Source organism: Fusarium sambucinum, chromosome I, assembly GCF_050947815.1.
Source record: "Fusarium sambucinum isolate potato_lamoka chromosome I, whole genome shotgun sequence".
NCBI classification, from domain to species: domain Eukaryota; kingdom Fungi; phylum Ascomycota; class Sordariomycetes; order Hypocreales; family Nectriaceae; genus Fusarium; species Fusarium sambucinum.
In genome coordinates, this window is record NC_139294.1 from 9,712,805 (window position 1) to 9,730,296 (window position 17,492).

The 17,492-nt window shown below is 48.4% G+C and overlaps 5 protein-coding genes across 5 annotated transcripts; 2 read left to right on the forward strand and 3 right to left on the reverse strand.

Moving 5' to 3' along the window:
• Positions 1-441: 441 nt before the first annotated feature.
• FSST1_005873 (putative MFS transporter) lies at positions 442-1,582 on the reverse strand (the record flags this gene model as incomplete). Its single annotated transcript, XM_083232188.1, has 2 exons — positions 442-1,360; positions 1,416-1,582. The coding sequence occupies 2 exons, from the start codon at positions 1,580-1,582 to the stop codon at positions 442-444; spliced, it is 1,086 nt and encodes a 361-aa protein (XP_083089303.1).
• Positions 1,583-2,972: 1,390 nt separating this feature from the next.
• FSST1_005874 (uncharacterized protein) lies at positions 2,973-3,264 on the forward strand (the record flags this gene model as incomplete). Its single annotated transcript, XM_083232189.1, has 2 exons — positions 2,973-3,141; positions 3,194-3,264. 2 exons carry the CDS (start codon positions 2,973-2,975, stop codon positions 3,262-3,264), a joined length of 240 nt encoding a protein of 79 aa, XP_083089304.1.
• Positions 3,265-7,455: 4,191 nt separating this feature from the next.
• On the forward strand, positions 7,456-11,205 carry FSST1_005875 (uncharacterized protein; the record flags this gene model as incomplete). Its single annotated transcript, XM_083232190.1, has 2 exons — positions 7,456-9,852; positions 9,904-11,205. 2 exons carry the CDS (start codon positions 7,456-7,458, stop codon positions 11,203-11,205), a joined length of 3,699 nt encoding a protein of 1,232 aa, XP_083089305.1.
• A 1,102-nt stretch (positions 11,206-12,307) lies between these two features.
• FSST1_005876 (uncharacterized protein) lies at positions 12,308-14,252 on the reverse strand (the record flags this gene model as incomplete). The annotated part of the gene is made up of 2 exons (XM_083232191.1): positions 12,308-14,044; positions 14,109-14,252. 2 exons carry the CDS (start codon positions 14,250-14,252, stop codon positions 12,308-12,310), a joined length of 1,881 nt encoding a protein of 626 aa, XP_083089306.1.
• A 1,315-nt stretch (positions 14,253-15,567) lies between these two features.
• Positions 15,568-17,086, reverse strand: FSST1_005877 (amphiphysin; the record flags this gene model as incomplete). Its single annotated transcript, XM_083232192.1, has 3 exons — positions 15,568-15,593; positions 15,645-16,887; positions 17,051-17,086. 3 exons carry the CDS (start codon positions 17,084-17,086, stop codon positions 15,568-15,570), a joined length of 1,305 nt encoding a protein of 434 aa, XP_083089307.1.
• Positions 17,087-17,492: the final 406 nt, after the last annotated feature.

Here is a 17,492-nt window from a genome sequence, read left to right on the forward strand (position 1 = left end):
TCGGCATTCCGACGATCAAGTGATGCTAATGCAGCGCGTACATAGTAAAGCTGGTCTTTAGTCTTTGTTATTCACTCATAGTAAGCACCAATTTAAACCTTTAATCTTTACCTGATACCATGATTTAGTTTACCTTAGCTTGTAACGAAAAGTCCGGTCATTCTGAATAGTACCTACCTTTCCACACATGAACAACCTGATCTGCAGAACAAGCATTGTGCAATCAATACCACGACATGGTTCAACCAACATTACATTTTAAAATACACCAATTATCTTAAAAAACTCGTATTACGACCTGCTGCCCTAGATATTATGTAACAGGACAAGACGCATGTAAATGTTGTGTTGTGAGACGCTCCAGGGTAACCACATGTGCAGTGTTGGGAATTCTCGTGGCTTTTGAATTCATTCTTATACTGATATAAGCACGATTACACCTCATACCATGTATATTTGTGTATCATCAGCCGTCAGCAAACTCGCCGGGGCCAGTGAAGCTGTCAGAGCTATCAAGAAAGCGGCGGCTATTGCCAGACAAAACGGCAGCCCAATCCACAACCTCAAGCCAAGTCCAAACAATGCCCCCATGCTCGTCTCAAAAATGAGGAACCACAAGATCTCTCCAACTGCCAGCATTCCAAATAGAGTCCCAGCACGGCCTTTGTCTACCATTCCAACTAGCATTGCGCGGCACAGCGTAGGTAGACCAGAGCCGAGAGCCGCGATGGTCAGACCGGCAATAACAAAAGATTCATCCGTGACCATCATCATGCAGAGACAGCCGGCGAAAACCAAAAGGGAACTTGAACGAGCCAGGACGAAGTACCGGAAGTGAGCTGACGAGCGAGAGAATTTGGTCCATGTGTAAGTGATGACAGGTAGTAATATGCACAGCGTGAGCAGTGTGACAAGGCTTTGTAGAGACACAATTAGTACAGATCGATGGAGGGGCCAGTCGAACTGTATCGGCATCAAGCGGATGATGGTTTCTGTTTGTGTGGTAGCCAGTGGTATCGTCATGACAGCACCTGGTAGAAGCCAGACAAGAGGCCTGGAAAACATCGACTTGGCTGTGGCCAGTGCTGACGCTTTCTTGGGCAGCTCAAAGTTGAGGTTGTCCAACTCGATACCGTAGGCATACGGATCAATGCTTGTCATACAATCGTCCTGAGGCTGTGTTTGTTTCAATGTCTCCGGTGTAAAGATGATGAGAATAAAACCGCCGACAGATATCAAACTCAAGGATAAGAAGAGCGGCACCCATATGGATGAGGACTGGACAAGCTTTCCTGATAGTACAGGCCCAACAAGCTGGGCGCCGAGAACAGATGCGACAACCCACTGAAGCCACGTTGATCTGACCGAATGGTCAGCAAATCGTACTCGTAGTCCCAAAAACAAGGATGACCTACCGCTTGTCTTCGGGTACAATATCCGCGATGATGGCAAATACCATAGCTTCAGCAACACTCTTGCCTCCGCCAAATAGCAAGGGAACACCGATACCCCAAATGGTTTCGAGTGGGATGTTGCCTGATTGCCAGCACACAAACATGGCGTAGCCTTGGGAGAGAAGCATGCTGGATATGCTTGCACCGAGTACAGGAAGACGGCCGATTCGATCTGCGAGAAGCCCCAACGGGAAAGCTACCAGAGTGGCTGTAAAAAATTCAGCACGAGTACCTCATAAAGGTGTCTTAAATGGATGCCTGTACAAGAAATAGTGCCAGAGATTTGCATCCCTGTGACGATAAAGTTGAGCCTGTACTGCACTGGCTCATCTCGACACGATTCTTCGGGGAGGAGCTCAGGGCTATCGATATGATGAACCTGTCTGCATACTATATCCTGCATAAGCTTGATAGACGGAAGATCGCTTATAGAGAGGCCGAGCTGTATAATAAAGAGACATGTCGATAGAAATGGAAGCAGGTAAGCCTGTGGTACGGTGAATGGACGAGACCACATCATGGCATTTGTGGTGATTTGGTAGAGAGTTTCACATGTGCATATCTAGAGAAAGGATCAAAGAGTCAAGAAAAAATTTACTACTAGCAAAAATATTGTGTGGGTTATATCTCCCATTGTTTGGTTGAAAATATTGATTTCAATAGAACAATAGAGGCTACCTGGGAAAAAACGTAAACGCATCAGCACATCTTGACACTGGCAGGCAACTACAAACCTGCCTCTACAATGCGCTTGAATTTCTAACCAAAACTAACCGAAACGATTTGAAAAAATAAACTACCTTGATTGATGGCTCATAAATTGAATTGGCTGATGATATTCAACTTGGTGAACTGTTTTCCTAGGTGACTACAATTTCTAAAGTCAGAATCATCCAACAACTCAAACGTATCTAAACCAAGTACGCGAAGATACATATCAAGATCCCCTGAGACTAAGTTTTAGCGCTGCTTTGTTTCTAATTCTGGTGTTCGAGACGGACGAAGTGGTTGTTCTTGTGAACAAAGAAGTTTGGCGAGAGCAATACAGTAGCTCACCAACAAAACAAATACAGTTAACAACTGAAACAAGATCAAAATAGTAACTTGGAACAATGCAGGCAGAACAAGTATTTTGATGATGTTTCTATGGGTATATTAACTCACATGCGGTCCACAGTACTGTTGTGCCTAGAACACACAATTTGTTTCCATCTTTTCATTCTTCACAGAGCAGGCCTCAGTACGACGAGCATCATTCATGTATAGAACACTGGTTGTTCGAATGGTGAATTCTACAGAACAATAATATTAGAACAATCTCATGTTACCTCTGGAAGGGACATTCATTTAATCATTTCTTCTACTATATTAATCGTATCTTGCCTGGCTGCAAGATTCATTCTACTTTCTATTCTATAACCGCAACAAGCCTACACTACGACCGCCTTCTACCATCCAGTAAGTCCAGCAACACTTCAAACTCCAAGAAAGATACTAACCCCTTCTTCAGTAGTAGCCATGTGTCGAGGCGAGAACGTCCAGTGCAAGGAGTGCTCACGACTGAGCACTCGCATCGTCCAACTCTGCATCCGCGGCGAGTTGATGGTGAACTGTCCCGAAATCATCATCGAGGGCGTCAGCCTGGAAAAGGAACAATGCCGTCTATGTAGATACGGAAATGCGAAAGGTAAGATCATCATGCCCCCCTCAGTACTTGCAAATGCTAACAATTATGACAGGAAGTCTTGGAGGGCTGCCAAAGATCAACCCATGCCAGGGTCAGGGCCAGTTCGTCGACCTCAAGGCCTGAAGCCTTGAGACAGTTGTAGTAACTGTTTGAGTAACGTAACGATGGTGAGAGCGAAGCATCATCTCGGGCACCGCCCCCGAAGAACCGCAGCCACGCTGCAGTATTTCGATTGCACGACAACAGAGATGAATCCTTTGGTGGCTGCAACTCAGGCCTAGAGCTCCAGAGGTCGATCAGAATCACCCAGACAAGTTACCGTGGGATACAAGTTTCTTTTGTTGAGAAGCCCGCAAATGAGTTGCAGTTGTGGTTTAGAGATAGGGGGGAAAGATCAGTCTGGCACATTGCACCACCTATGAGATAGACACATGCATATTTTCGGCCACACAACACAACAACATGGTATGACCATCAAGACTTAAGAACTAATATGTAGCAATTAAACCCCCATTCGTTTTGCGAAACCTTTATTCCTATCAGAACATGTGTGCGGTGCCAATGTGTAAGCCACTTCTAAATATATTTACCAGGACCATCACAAAATTAGCCATTCCCAATATTCTCAACACTATCAGTCACGAATATGTAATTCTTACTGCAGATCCTAATTATCCATATTTGTCATGTAGACCAAGGCAGCCTGCATAAGAGGCGTCATGCTATTTTGTTGCTGTCCTTATTTTATTATCCAATAAAGGCTGATAATTCAAGCAAACATTGACGCAAGGGTCTGTCCCGATGGCAGGGTAGGCTATTGGCTTTACTATAAACGCCATCAGGAATGATCAAACGTCGGCCGAGCTAGATTTGTATGTCTTTGGAGTCCTCGCTCAGCCATGGCTTGGGTGGCATCCTAAATGTTGTTGGCAGATAGTGATGCATCAATATTGATCATATTTGACAGCCTCAGCCCCAGCCCGTATTTTTAACCTGCATATGCACGCAATATCCAAGGCACACCAATTAGCAGTTTGGACGGTCATCCCCACTAACTTGACACTTGAGATGATGCAGACTACAGCCGCGTTATGCCAGAAATGGTTGGCTGAAGGGATTGAACAGAGCTGAGCTGACAGGGGATGAGACTAAAGCTAGTGCCGAGTTCCATGATAAGGACATCCCTCTTAGTGACGACACGATATAAATATTGGGTGAGTCCCGTGGACGAGAAAAGGTGAGACTCGAAATAATGTCTCAGACAGTTCCGAGACACGGCAGCGACTAATAAGTTTTTTCTTTGTCGATCCCTTTTTTCTTTGTCGTACCTCGATCCTGATCCTGATTTTAATCGTGAGCCTGATCCTGTTCCATGGAGCTGGGAGCCATCAAATCGTCCAGCACTGGAGAGAAAATGCCCGATTGTGACAGTGACAAAGACACTGCTTATCATCATAGCCACAGGATTTTCGTCTCAGTATTTGTGTTTACTGTAGGATTGGAGATGAAGTAGAAAATAGGAGGCTGCCGAGGGGCGCAAAATAACCGTCAACCAACACATGTTAGTTGACATATTTTAGTTTATTGAGTCGGGACCTGTTTTTGAGTTTCCACACGCAGCCACAGAGGGCCTAGAAAGTGAGTGAGCTTCTAGACTAGTTCATGTATGTGATCTCGGGAGGGCTGCAGGTTGCTGGTCAGTGTTGGTGCAACGTGAGCGACGGGAATGAGCATGATAATGTCCTTGTCATTTGTGCTGCTAGAGGTACTGATGATTGACATCCGTGTCATTATCAATTATGCCATAGTTTTGTAGGACTGTCGGTAGTTTAATTATTCTCCATTGTTTGATGAACCCTGGCTATAAGTTTGGAGAGATAAACGGGAGCAAAGGCCCGAAGAGTCACTAATGCACCACCCTGATGCTACCTACTGTAATTGCAGTGCACACAACACGTGGAAAGCTCAGACTGTTGATCATTGTACCCGTTCAGCATGTATCCAGGTGTACCTATGCATGTATAAACGCGCGTATTGCCGCTATGGAGACTGCTTTTTTGTTAGTGAAATCGGCATTGTGATCGTCACCATCTTGCATCATTTCCAAAGATACCTATCGAGACTCGGATCCCATATTCCAGGCTCCATTGTGACACCATTTGTATGAAATACTAGGAGCAGCCAACATTCCATTGATCCACGTGGCTTGTGGAGCAATTCAGTTGAGAGGAGTACCTTGAGTAAAGTTCAGCGGGCTACTGTAGCGTGAGCATTGACCTGCGGTGGCTGGCAGCACAGGGACTGGTATCTGGTGCGGAACCGTAAAGTCTAAGCTAATGAGCTCGAGCAGCATTGTGAGCCTACGATGTCTGTGCGAGAATCGTATCAAGCAATAGAGACAGACCTGCTTTGATTTGTGCAGTAAGAAGATACCCAGTTGCAGTGCGAAACAGGAGAATATCTGAGACAAAGAGAATGATACGTTTCAACTCCCAAGAGAAACCACGTTTCACAAGGAGTAAGGAACAACTTAAAATTCTACCCGGCAGTCAAAAGTGCACAAGACTAGAAACATCTCCGCCGCACAGGCCTACCAATGTCAGTTAGTTCATGTCAAGACCACAATATGGAATCTGCATATGTACTACGCAATGACTTTTATCGTTAGTCATGGACGATGGGAACCGTAGGGACGGTCTTGCCGAGGAGGCCATAAGGAGGCTTGAAGACTAACTTGGTAGCGAACATGACGGAGTAACTGTCCGACTAGGCTAGATGGGACATGCTAAAGTCAATTAATTTGCCGTGCAGTAACTACAGAATCTAGGCGAGACTGTAATAGCCACGGAGAAAAGCCATTAGTTAGTATTACCCAAAGCATTTGGCATACTACATTGCATGTACCTACTGTAACAGGAACCGTGCATGCTTGAATTACAGAAGCGAGAAACCTTCCCTTCCATCCTTTGACGCAACGTTAATCAATTAGATGCACAACACCAACACCACCAAAACTCCTGAATACTGGATCCCCCCTTATTACTCCAATTAAGAGAAAAAGAGTCCCTGACTCAAACCCTGCGATACTGCCTGGCCCTTGTCCAGGAACGGTGGGCGCTGTGGATCTGCTTCAGATCATGAGCCCAATCATGGCATCGTCTATCATCGCATCTTTCCCCAGCTGGGTTCGTGGAAACATCGAATCCATCCACCATCATCCCATCCCTGTCCTCAGCCTAAACCTCTTCTAGGCCTCGTCGCAAATCCCATCACCTAACAACGCCTTCAGTGGGCGATGCGCTGATAGTGCCCGCGTTATGGTGTCGATTCTGTCCTCCATTGAGCCATGTACCGACCTGTACCTCATGGCTCCCAGACAGGGATGGTCCCCGGACAGCCAGAACAGAACACTTCCAGTCCTTACTTTACTAAGTCTTAGCTTAGTCTCATCTGGTCCAGGGGCTTGCATACATACGATCCGCCGCCCGAACGAGACCCTTAGCAGCAGCCGAGCCCACGAGCTTGGACAAACAAGGAGACCTGATCGACAACGCTCACGCCTCTTCCTCAAACTATTATCCTCTTCTACCTTTATTCGTACCTCGCTCGGCCTTTTTCTTTTCCCCTCCTCTACTTTTGTCCTTATCACAGGTTGACTGTTTGTTCTGGTTACCTATCTATCGCCTTTGATTTTGCGATACTGCAACAATCTACCTAGGTATTATTTGGCGTCCTTGATCGTCTCTTGTTGCCCCAAAGTACGTCTATCCCCATTACTTCCCTCCCAGCTCGTACATTTCTTTTGCTTTCCCACCAAGCAAACACGGTGAACGTGTGTAGCCAAACTGCTTCTGCTGCTGACCTGTAGTCACATTTGTCCCGTCGGCTTGCAGCGTTTGGCGCTTCCGTGTCCGTCAGCTATTGTCTCGCATAATGGTTGATTTGTCGTACATCTGTGACTTGTGGTTACGCAAAAGCAACTCTCCGTTCCCTGCGCTCCGCTCTACTCCTGTGCTTCAGACTACGTCTCATGCGACTTTCGACTAACAAAAATCAGCATTGACCCGTCGACCAATATCGTTGCCGTCCACCCACGGCGAATCACACCCATTCCCCCCAGCATTTCGCAAGCCGGCAGGATAAGAGCTGGGGTCCCAATTCTAATCCTGCGCCTGTCCGATCCCAATTGCGCCTCACATCGCACAAGGCAATCGAAAGCCTACAGCCACCAGACCCTGTCCCCGACTCTATTTTCTTCTTCTTTTTAGGGGTGACCTTTGCAGGTCTGCCCGCCAACAGATATAGACTGCAGCCATGGCGACCTCAAATGCTGAGCCGAATGTGTCGCGGCCAACCTCTGGCATCATCTCTCCTCGCGACGTGAGATCTAGGACACAAAGTTTCTCTAGCGACCGACCTTCAACCATCGCCCACAGTCTCATGTTGTCACCGTTGTCTGTATCACCTACAGCGGCCTTCATTGCCGCGTCGGCCGCTTCCCAAATAATTACAAACGACCATGATAGCCACGCCGACACTTGGTATGATCAGCATGGGATTGAGCCAGCCAGTGAGCCCGCGCTTGTTACGATAGAGGCACTTCAGCTTGTCAATAACTTCCTGGATCAATTACTTTTCAACTTTCTATCCAAGTCGCACGCTACCACACTCGCCAACCTGCGACCGGCCGTTTCTGAGGTACTGAAACCCAAACTAGCGAAAGATGCCGTCAATAACGCCGATGAGGAGCTGCGTGAATACCTTGGCGAAGGCGATGAGGAGGACTACGTTGCGCCCCAAGGCGACAAGGCGCGCGACTGGGACCTGGAACTGGTTTGGAAGCGCACCCGCCTTCGATGTATGGTCTACTCTTCTCTGGGTGACATGGAAGAGGAAGATGAAGACCTCTACATGGAACAGGAAAATCTTGAGCTTAGTGCCAATGAGCAGGCTAGCGAGGTTATCTCACCCGCTGTCGCAATTTTCCTCACCTCTGTTCTAGAGTATATGGGTGAGCTGACCCTCACTGTTGCGGGCCAAGCCGCATACCACAGATTGCGGACGAAATGCCAGAAGGAGATCAGTGAAGGAACCCGAAACCCTTCCGATGTCGCTGACCGCATTGTCGTGGAAGAGCAAGACATGGAGAGAGTAGCACTCGACCGAACACTGGGTCGATTGTGGAGGGGCTGGAAGAAGCGGATCCGATCGCCTGTCATTGACCTAAATGGCCGCCCTTTTTCAAGGGCGTCCGACGGACACCCGAGACAAGACAGTGTAATTAGTGACTCTCCTGCCCTCAGCGGGGCAGCCACCCGCGATGTTGAAGAAGAACCTAAAGCTGAAGTCGAGCCGTCTCAGATTGCACTTCCTATGGGAAACAAGGATGTGGATGAGATTGAGGTTCCGGGTCTGACATACTACAGTGACGAAGAGGAGGAGGAAGATGCTACAGAGGAAACCAGCGGCCGTCGACCGAAGAGTTTGTTCATTATGCCACTAGGAATCTTCCAGGGCCTTCCTACGCCAACTCTGACGCAGCCCAACACACCCGATTTTACTGGTCGTAAGCGTTCGAACTCACTCCCAACGCCCGGCTCTTCTCCATATCATGCCGTCGTCAAACGCTCAAAGGAAGCTGTTCCCATCTTGACGACCACTGACGAAGACACGAAAAAGCTGTCTGAGGATGATAAGGCCGAGCAAAGCGGCACCGATCAGCCAAAGGAGACCGGAGAGGATAAGTCGAAAAACGAGCTGGTCCCAGAGCCCGTGGTAAAAAAGAACCAACGACTGTCGAAGATCATTACAAGCCGCATCCAGTCGCGACAGGAAACTGCTGACGAAGACCCAAGCTACGAGAAAGCAGAGATATTGACTTCGGCTCGTGTGTCAATGGCTGGAAGCTCCTCGCCAGCACTCTCTGACACTGGCGGCCCTTTCCCGCTCAAGAGGTCCTCAAGTGTGCACTCGGCTCGCCTTATTGATGTGGCCGGTCCTAAGAGCCCCGGCGGTTCTCGTTCACCCTCAGCTGACGCGGCAGATCGCATCCGCCGTGCAAGTCTGACGATACCTTCCAGTGGCAGCCTTACCAATGTTGCCAGTGCAGCTGATGCGCAGGCGCCGAACACCCTTACGGCTACACCGCGTCCAGCTGTCACAGTTCCCAAGAGCCGATCCCCTGTCGATGCTATGCGAGGCTCAGTACCCAGTGCTGCAACCATTTCGGAGTCGGATGAGGAGAGTGACCGAAATCGAATTCGGGAACAGAGGCCTCACAAGTATTTGGCTTACCAGCCATCTACTCCAACCGTCCCCGAAGCCGCTTCACCCACAGAGACTAAACGGCCTCAAGGTATTGTTGGAGCGCCACAATCACCAGTCCTTCCCCAGTCATCTTCTGCCCAATCAACCCGTAACGCTTCACGTAATGAAAAGGTTCCCACATCCCCTACGCACAGCATTGGTATGGTCTCGATAGAGCGCTTAAAGACTAGAGATTCGGACGAAGAAGGTGGAAGTGCGCAGACACCACGACCAACTCACACTTCCGGCTCATCAGCCTCATCCGGTATCAGTCGTCTGAAGGCTGTTAGAACCTCTGAAGACAACGGTAGCCGCTCTAATATGGCTCGCAATTTTGAGGAGCTGATACAGAGTAACCAAACCATCACATATACGTTGACACCCGAGAACATGCGCAACATGGATGTAAGTAAAGCGGCATTGTTCAAAGCATCATTGGGCTAACAAGGATAATAGCACAGCCAGCCTCTTGATGCATCGACTTTCAAGGGGTCAAGGAAAGGCGAGGATAGTCTTTCGCACCACCGATCCAAGTCTTCATCAGCGACAAATGATATAAAGCGGTCATCTCCACACACCCGGCTTGCGGATGACAGGTCAAAGCCTCTCCCTGCCCCTAACACAGGAAGACCGCGCATGTCAGCTGCGCCCAGGGACGCTCGAGTGCCCAGTGAATCTACCGCAGATTTTGCAGACTTTATCAAATCTACTGGTCCTGCGGGAGACAGCCGTCCAATCCAACGAAATGTGAGCAACCCATATACCCTTGGCAAGTCCAGCCTCGATAGTCGCCGAGTTTCGTCGGCAAGCAATCGGAATCGCTATACACCGCGTGAGGCTGTGACGCAGTCTCGTAGTGGCAGTTCGGATCTAATCGACTTTATCCGACAGGGACCCCCAGGCGCAAACAGCAACCGTATTCCTCAGAACATCGCACCTTGGGACACTACCGGTGCCACAGAACCGTCAGGCGGCAAGGCCGTTGATGCTAGCATCCCCGATATTCGATACAGCCAAGCCTCGACCCACGGCACCGAGTCATCGATGCCTTCCATTCACTCATCTATCAACTCCAACACAGCTCTTTTGAAAAACAAAGGCCAATCTGCTCCCGCTAACAAGATGTTTGATGATGATGACATGATGCCAAAGCGCAAAACTCGACGTGTCAAGGACCCTTACGCCATCGACTTTAGTGATGAGGATGAGGAGGACGACGAGGTCTTGCTCGCGACTCCCAAACCTCCTGTTAAGAAAGAGGAGAGTTTGGCAGAGTTTCTCATGAACTGCGAACCTCCACCGGAGCCAGTCTCAGTTCCCATCTCTGAAAAGATGCCAAAGAAGAAGGCCAGTGCACCGAGCCTCATGGGAAGGTTCACTCGCAAGGAAAGTCAATCTAATACCGCCCCTGCGTCATCTAAAGCCAACGACACTCGATCACTCAGCAGTCGCGCTGGTCTCAGGAATTACATTCCCATCCAAGTCAGCATCCCATCTGGCTATGACAAATATGGAATGCCCATTGGCGAGAACCAATCGCGACCGCCGCCTGTCTCTTCAGCCTCCTCTGGACGTCGTGTGCCCATGAAGAAGTTTGAACCCCGAGATGCAACCTCCAATGTTTCTCGAACATCAGACCTCGCAGCGTTCCTTCGAACCTCAGAACCGCCGCCTGAGCCCATAGCTGCCCCTTCCCCTCCCGTCAAAGAAGAGAGCGGTAGCAGCCTGTCTAAGATGTTTGGTCGTCGAAGAAAGTAAATAGCGATTAAACCTGCTATTTCTATGCTTTGATTCGATTGACTGTAGGAGAAAAATGGGTTGAGACGAATATTTATATGCTCACGAGCTCATGTACTTTTAATTTCTATTACTGGATATCTACCTGTGCTTTCAAGTGTGTCAGGTTTTGCATTCAAATACCGTACTGCCGATACCGCCACAGGGCGAAGTTTACTGTCTGGCTTATCTGCGTTTTCAAGGAATACTGGCCTTGTTGCACTTTCTGGGTATCTCGAAGAGCTGCTTTTTTATTATTATCGTGTCTTGTCATGTGTGCGACATTACATAGCGTGGATCATGGAGGGGGGAAAGGCGGACATTTGAAATGGACATAAGCATAAAAAATAAATGTGTTCATTCTTGCACTTACTTATGAATAGATGGTACATTATCCGCTTACAGAATTTTACATTTTTATCTTAAGAAGTACTATATATAGGTAGGTAATTTCCTTTCTTAGAAATCCTTTGTTGATTAGATACTAGTAATACTTGCGCAAGTTCGCTTACTCTGATGTTACCACCACCTGCTTGGCTCCCACCTAATAACTGAGCCACTCCCAAGACTTGCCTTTGTTTTTTTGCGCTTTATGCTTTGAATCGGCTTTGGGTCTGTACGATGCGTTGTTTAACCTAGTCTGTATATGAGCGGGCGTTGCTGTTGCTACCAGCCCAATGGCAGCGGCATTTGCACATATGACACATCATTGGGATTTGAATTTACAATGCATCCAATGCCTTGCATATAGAGATGGTAGGCTCCTCTTGCCTAGGGCGCGGTCACCCCACTATGACTAGGAATATTGGCATTGATATCTTCTAATCTTTGCCCGAATTTGGTATTCAATGTTGTGTGACGCAGCCTGACTCGACACCGAGTGAGATCAAATGTGTAGAAGCTCGACTGTCACTTGCATGTATTAGAGATGCTTGTCGGGTACTACTCGTAGCCAAGGGTACACAGTGAAAGGAACATTCAGTTGCAATATCTATTGATTATTGTCTATCTCTCTAGTATTTGCAGTTTGATGATGATGAGTGGCACACTGCTCCTTCAATTTTACTATTGAAGGCCTCGTTACTTAAAATCGAGGCCAGGTCATGGAATTCAAGGCCGAGGGGGTAGAATATGACATGCTGAAGCCATGTGCGTTCCCACTGCCCATGTTCATCGTTCGGTAAAGCGAAGGCTGCACTTTAATGAAGTTAGAATCTGCTTTCTGATCCTCTCCACTCGCTGGTGAACACTCGTCAACTCCTTGACTTGACGGCGACAGCATTTCATTTGGTGGACCAATAGCAGTCTCTTGCATATGAGAGGGGCGATTAGGCTGGCATTCCATCTCCCCGCTGCAACATCGGCAGTTTGGAAAGTCTGGAAGAAGAAAGCCTGGGTCAAACGAGATGAGGACAATAGGCCTCAATTGACCAGAAGGCATGTGGGTTGGCGAATAAACCAATACCCGCTCATCCATGCTCCATTCGACTCCTTTGATCGGCTGTATTGGGTTGACAACACCATGCAGCTGGGCCAATACACCATCGTGGTGGTACGAGTGCTGATCTCGTGGCCAAAGTTTAACTAGCGATCCCTGCTCCTTGGGTTGTACTCTGAGTTGCATTGACGAGCTTTGGTTGCAGACTTCAGAAACAAGATCAATGAATGAGTTGCATGATGGATTGTATGAACGGACAAAGCACTCTTGAAGGGTGTATGTCTTAGTATCCTTCGGACCATCACCGACATGAAAATCCTTACATGCTCGTTCTTCGATGTGAGCATTACTGTCCCATTCGTCTTCGATAGGGCCTCCTTCCATAGAGCCCGGCGTCGTTGGAAGAAGAGGCTCTTGTAAATGATCGGCCTCTTGTTGGCCAAACTGAAGCTCTCTGTTATAGCAAGTCCTCTGACTGCCCGCATTTCCAGGACACCACTCCTTGCGTATCTCAACGATGGATACTCTGCCAGTTTTCTCGCTTTTGCTGAGTTGTAAAGATGTCCAACGCTCATCTACCATGCCCTCGGAATCATGGCGGCGCCAGAGATTGCGCATCAGAGGCTTCTCGCACCTTGCTTGCACAGCATCATGCACGGGAAATCGTACAACCTGGTAGAAATTGTTGCATGCGTCATTTTCGGTCCGTGTCTTCAACACATTAGAAACACAATAGAACTGGCCATCGATGATCTCAAAACAGATATCTGACCCTATATTTGCCCCGTGAAAGTTCCATAAGATCAGTTGTGAATCTGACCATTTACGCGTTTGGAGATTAAGGCAATGGAGGCCCCATCGGTAGGAACCTTCGAGTGTCGAATGTGATCTTGAGCCCCAGAATAGATAGTTCTTGTCGTTACGTACAAAGATAGGATGCGTCGAGCATGGTCGCTGTACAACAACCCAGCTGGGTTTTTCTCTCAGCTCAAATATGATGAGCCAGCTGCATGTGGTCGAATCTTCGAGCATTTGAGTGGCGAGGCATGATAAAACGCCCTCAGCGCAATACAGAGGCTCAATTGTATGTGGTCTGAGATGATCATAGTCACGGACTGCAAGCTTAAGAAGCAGCGACACGTCAACCGTCAGTTCAGTCGTGGGTGTCTGTTGTAGGGTGTTTAGAACACGCAGCTGCTTGTTTTCAATGGTGTAGCACAAGTGGCCATTGGTATAGATGAAGTGATCGGCCATGGCCACTATAGCAACCGTCCAAGGCTCAGCGGCGCGAACGGACAGTCGCCGTTTAGCCAGCTTACGAAACGCCTTTGGGTAATCGTCGCTTGTCTGAACCTGCTGAGCCTCCGCCGAGTATGGGGCTTTCTAAGCTCTCGTCAGCGAACTAGCTCAGAGAGTAAGACAAGATATGGATGGTGATATGACGAACCGTGAGTGCAAGCCGGCACATCCGTCTGTCATAGAGAATGCAGCTGAGAAACCGACAGCTCAATGCCATATTGAAGACATCCTCAACTTCGAGCAGCTCGACGAGGAGGGAGACGATTTCGATGGGTAGTTTCAAAAGGCTCATGGCGATACTGCAAGGGGAAAAGGGAGAGATCTTGTGGAGTAATATAAGGTCATGTTCACCAAAGCGCTGAATACTGGCTCACGTACAGATATGATGCTATTCAGAACGGTCAAGGGCACTCTTAAGTCTCTTTGAGAGGGGGACAATAGCAGAGCCTCAACTCGACCAGCCTCGTTTTCTAATGGCACCCCATTTGGAGCACGCCATCAAAGACCGCCCCATGTTTCTGTCCGGTTTAAACCGGTCAAAAAAAGGACAATCAAGGTTTGATAACTGGAGTTGCTAGTTTGTTAGGCAGGCATCAGGTTTTAATGAGGCTCTTCGGTGATAGGAAAGATTACATGGAGCTTGTTAGCGTATACACTCGTGGTGTAAGACAAGCATTGAAAGTAGGATCATTATTCTTATAACTCGTTGTGCAAAATCTCTCGATCATGGATGAGTACGTCGAGTTGGTGTAGGGGTCAACCTGATCGAGGGGGTTATGCAGGTTTGCAGGTTACACATGCCTATTTGCGTCGTTGGGTCAGTTGTAGGCGCAGCCAATATGGGAAACCTTTGCGGCGATTGTATTAAACACCCTGACCGTAATCCCTGGCCCTGGCCTAGGTATCATCAACCAACTATTTGTGTTCGGCACATGTCTGCATCAGGATACGGTACCTGCTGATTCCATCCTGATTCCATCCTTCAAACAAGTTGATTAATTGGCCAATGCAAATTCAGAAACTTGCAGTAGATGGTCATACAGATCCCCGTATTTTAAGCCGCAACCTATGTCTCCAGGGTTTACAACGCCCGTTCTTGGAATCAGGCTCCGAGCCTGATCGCTTTACTACTATCGTTACATAGCCTGATGAATGTGTGCGCGTGTTGGAAACATTGTATTTCTTATAACAAAAAGAGATGATGACGACCGAAATTACCCACGTCTTCACCAGTAGAAGTCGGTTTAAAATGCAATACTAATTGTGTTATCTGCTTCTACAGACAAGCAGAAATCATATCCATAACGCCAGAAATGCCCCATCTCTTTGGCCACATAAGCCCCTTGTATCTCCAGAATTGGAAGAATCTACGTCCTTGTTTCCAGGACCTCGAGCAAGCAGAAAGACCTGCTGCTCTGTCTACTCCACTCGGACTCCTGTGCTTCGCTTCACATGATGCGCCATAGCCCCCTTAAGATCCATCCATAGTGATGCTACTATCCGAAATTATGAGCGTCTATCGCGAGCGGATTATAATGAGACGGGTTCGCTTCATGTCATAGTATCGAGGTGGTGAAAGTGTTGTCGCGATTTCAATGGTTATCCCTTCAACTGTTGAGTTGAACATAATTGCCTATCACCCGTTAGTTCAGCGACAAAAATCTTGAGACACTTAAACACGTACCTGGGAACTGGCCCTCTTTGCCTTGCAGTCGTCCAACCCACCACTCATTGTCATTCTGCGTTCTTGTAACAATCTCAATAACATCGCCAGTTCGGAAGCTTAGATCTCCCTCGGCTTGCGCAGCGTAGTCGTAGAGGGCCGTGACGGTCTCCACCCCTGGAGCTGTCAAGCGCATAGGCTTGGGCTTAGGCTTGGGTGGCGGGGGCTTCTTCTTGCCAGCAGCAATGGCTGCTAGGCCTGCATTGGCTCCCGTTGGGGGTGTGTAAGGAGGAGGAGCCGCCGCGTCGTTTGCAGTCGAGACCGGCCTCTGCCAGCCACCAATCTTTGGGCTGGTGACTGTACTGCTTGAAGGCTTGGAGTCTTCGCCGCCTTGTGTGAGGAGTGCGGGCTGCTTAGGACCTTCGAGGGCAGGCTTGGCTCCGTAGCGTACAGGTCGTGGACGGCCGGTTGTCTTGAATCTACAGATGGACAAAGCCTCTGTTTGTTCTTGAATTTCGCCCCGTTTCTCGTGGAAAGCGTCCTCAATATCGAGTGTCAGATCGAAGTATCCAATGTCGCAGTTCTGCATCTTCTCGTGTAGGGTGTAGAAAATATTGAGCTGCATGTAGTAGAACGACTGGAACAGGGGCTGGATGAACTCGCGCTCAAGCTGGAACAGCTTTGGAAGCTCATCCTTGAGGAGATCGTTGAAATAGTTAAACTCCTGCGTAGCTAGCTCAACATCTCCCTCGGCTTTCCACATTGCCTTTTCGTCCTTGGCAGTGCGTTCTTTCTTGTCTTGCAGCTTCTTGAGAGCCGTACGATGTCGGTCATAGTCAAGTCGCTTATGTTCACGCTTCAGGGCGCTCTTGCGTATCACCTTGATGACGTCGAGCAACTCGTTGGCAGGACGGATAATCCTAGATTCTATCATTTCCAACTCGGGTGCCAACGTTTCTTGCAGGTCCTTGACAACGGCTTCGTATTCTTCGCAGGCACGGATGCCTTCGGGGTTTCCTTCAAACTTGATCGAGTCAGGGTCCGACATGCGACCTGAGATTGGCTTGTAGACTTCGGTCATGGCTTGGCTGAACTCAATCTGGTGGGAAAGCATGCCATTGATGGACTCGAAGTACTTTTTGGATTCATCGTGTAGTTTTTTGGTCTCGGTTTCGAGTTCCTGGAAGCGTCGTTCGGCGTCGATATAAACAGCATCTTTGGTGTGCTCGCCGATGTTGAACTTTTGCTTGAATTGTTGCGGAGCCTGCAAGGGGGGAAAGTTATCAGTATCTCTGCTTCGTCTTACTCGGCGTTGATCGATAGTCCTGACGTGTCTCGGCTATTCAGTCGCGCGCAAACACGCCGTTTCGCGCGCGCGCCAGACGAGTTGGAAACCCGAGGACAAACAAATGAGGGGCAAGGCTTACCCGGGTGAGGCTCTTTTGGAAGCCTTTGAAGCTCATGGTGAGAGCAAGGCAATAGTTGTGGTGCTATGGATGTAAGACTAAGAGCGGAGCTGGTGGAAGACGAGTCTTGATCGCGAAAATCCTCAGTCGCGAGGCCACCAAAGTTGGACAAGAAGGTAACTTATCCAGCACAATTAAAGACAATGACTTGGAGTTGAGTCGTGGAACGGACGGTGACGTCCACTTGTGTGGCTGTGTTTTAGCTCCAAGGTCGTCCTTTTTTTTGCTGCCGAGCCTGTACTGTAGCCTACGCCTTGTTGCCAAGCCTGCCGAATGCCGACTTGTATTGTGGCTATCAGGTTGGTGAACAAATAATCAAAACACCCAAGCAGAGGAAAGAAAGAGGCCTGAAGTTTAATAATATGAGCAAGGATTAGGGTTTCTTATTAGAAATTGGGTATTT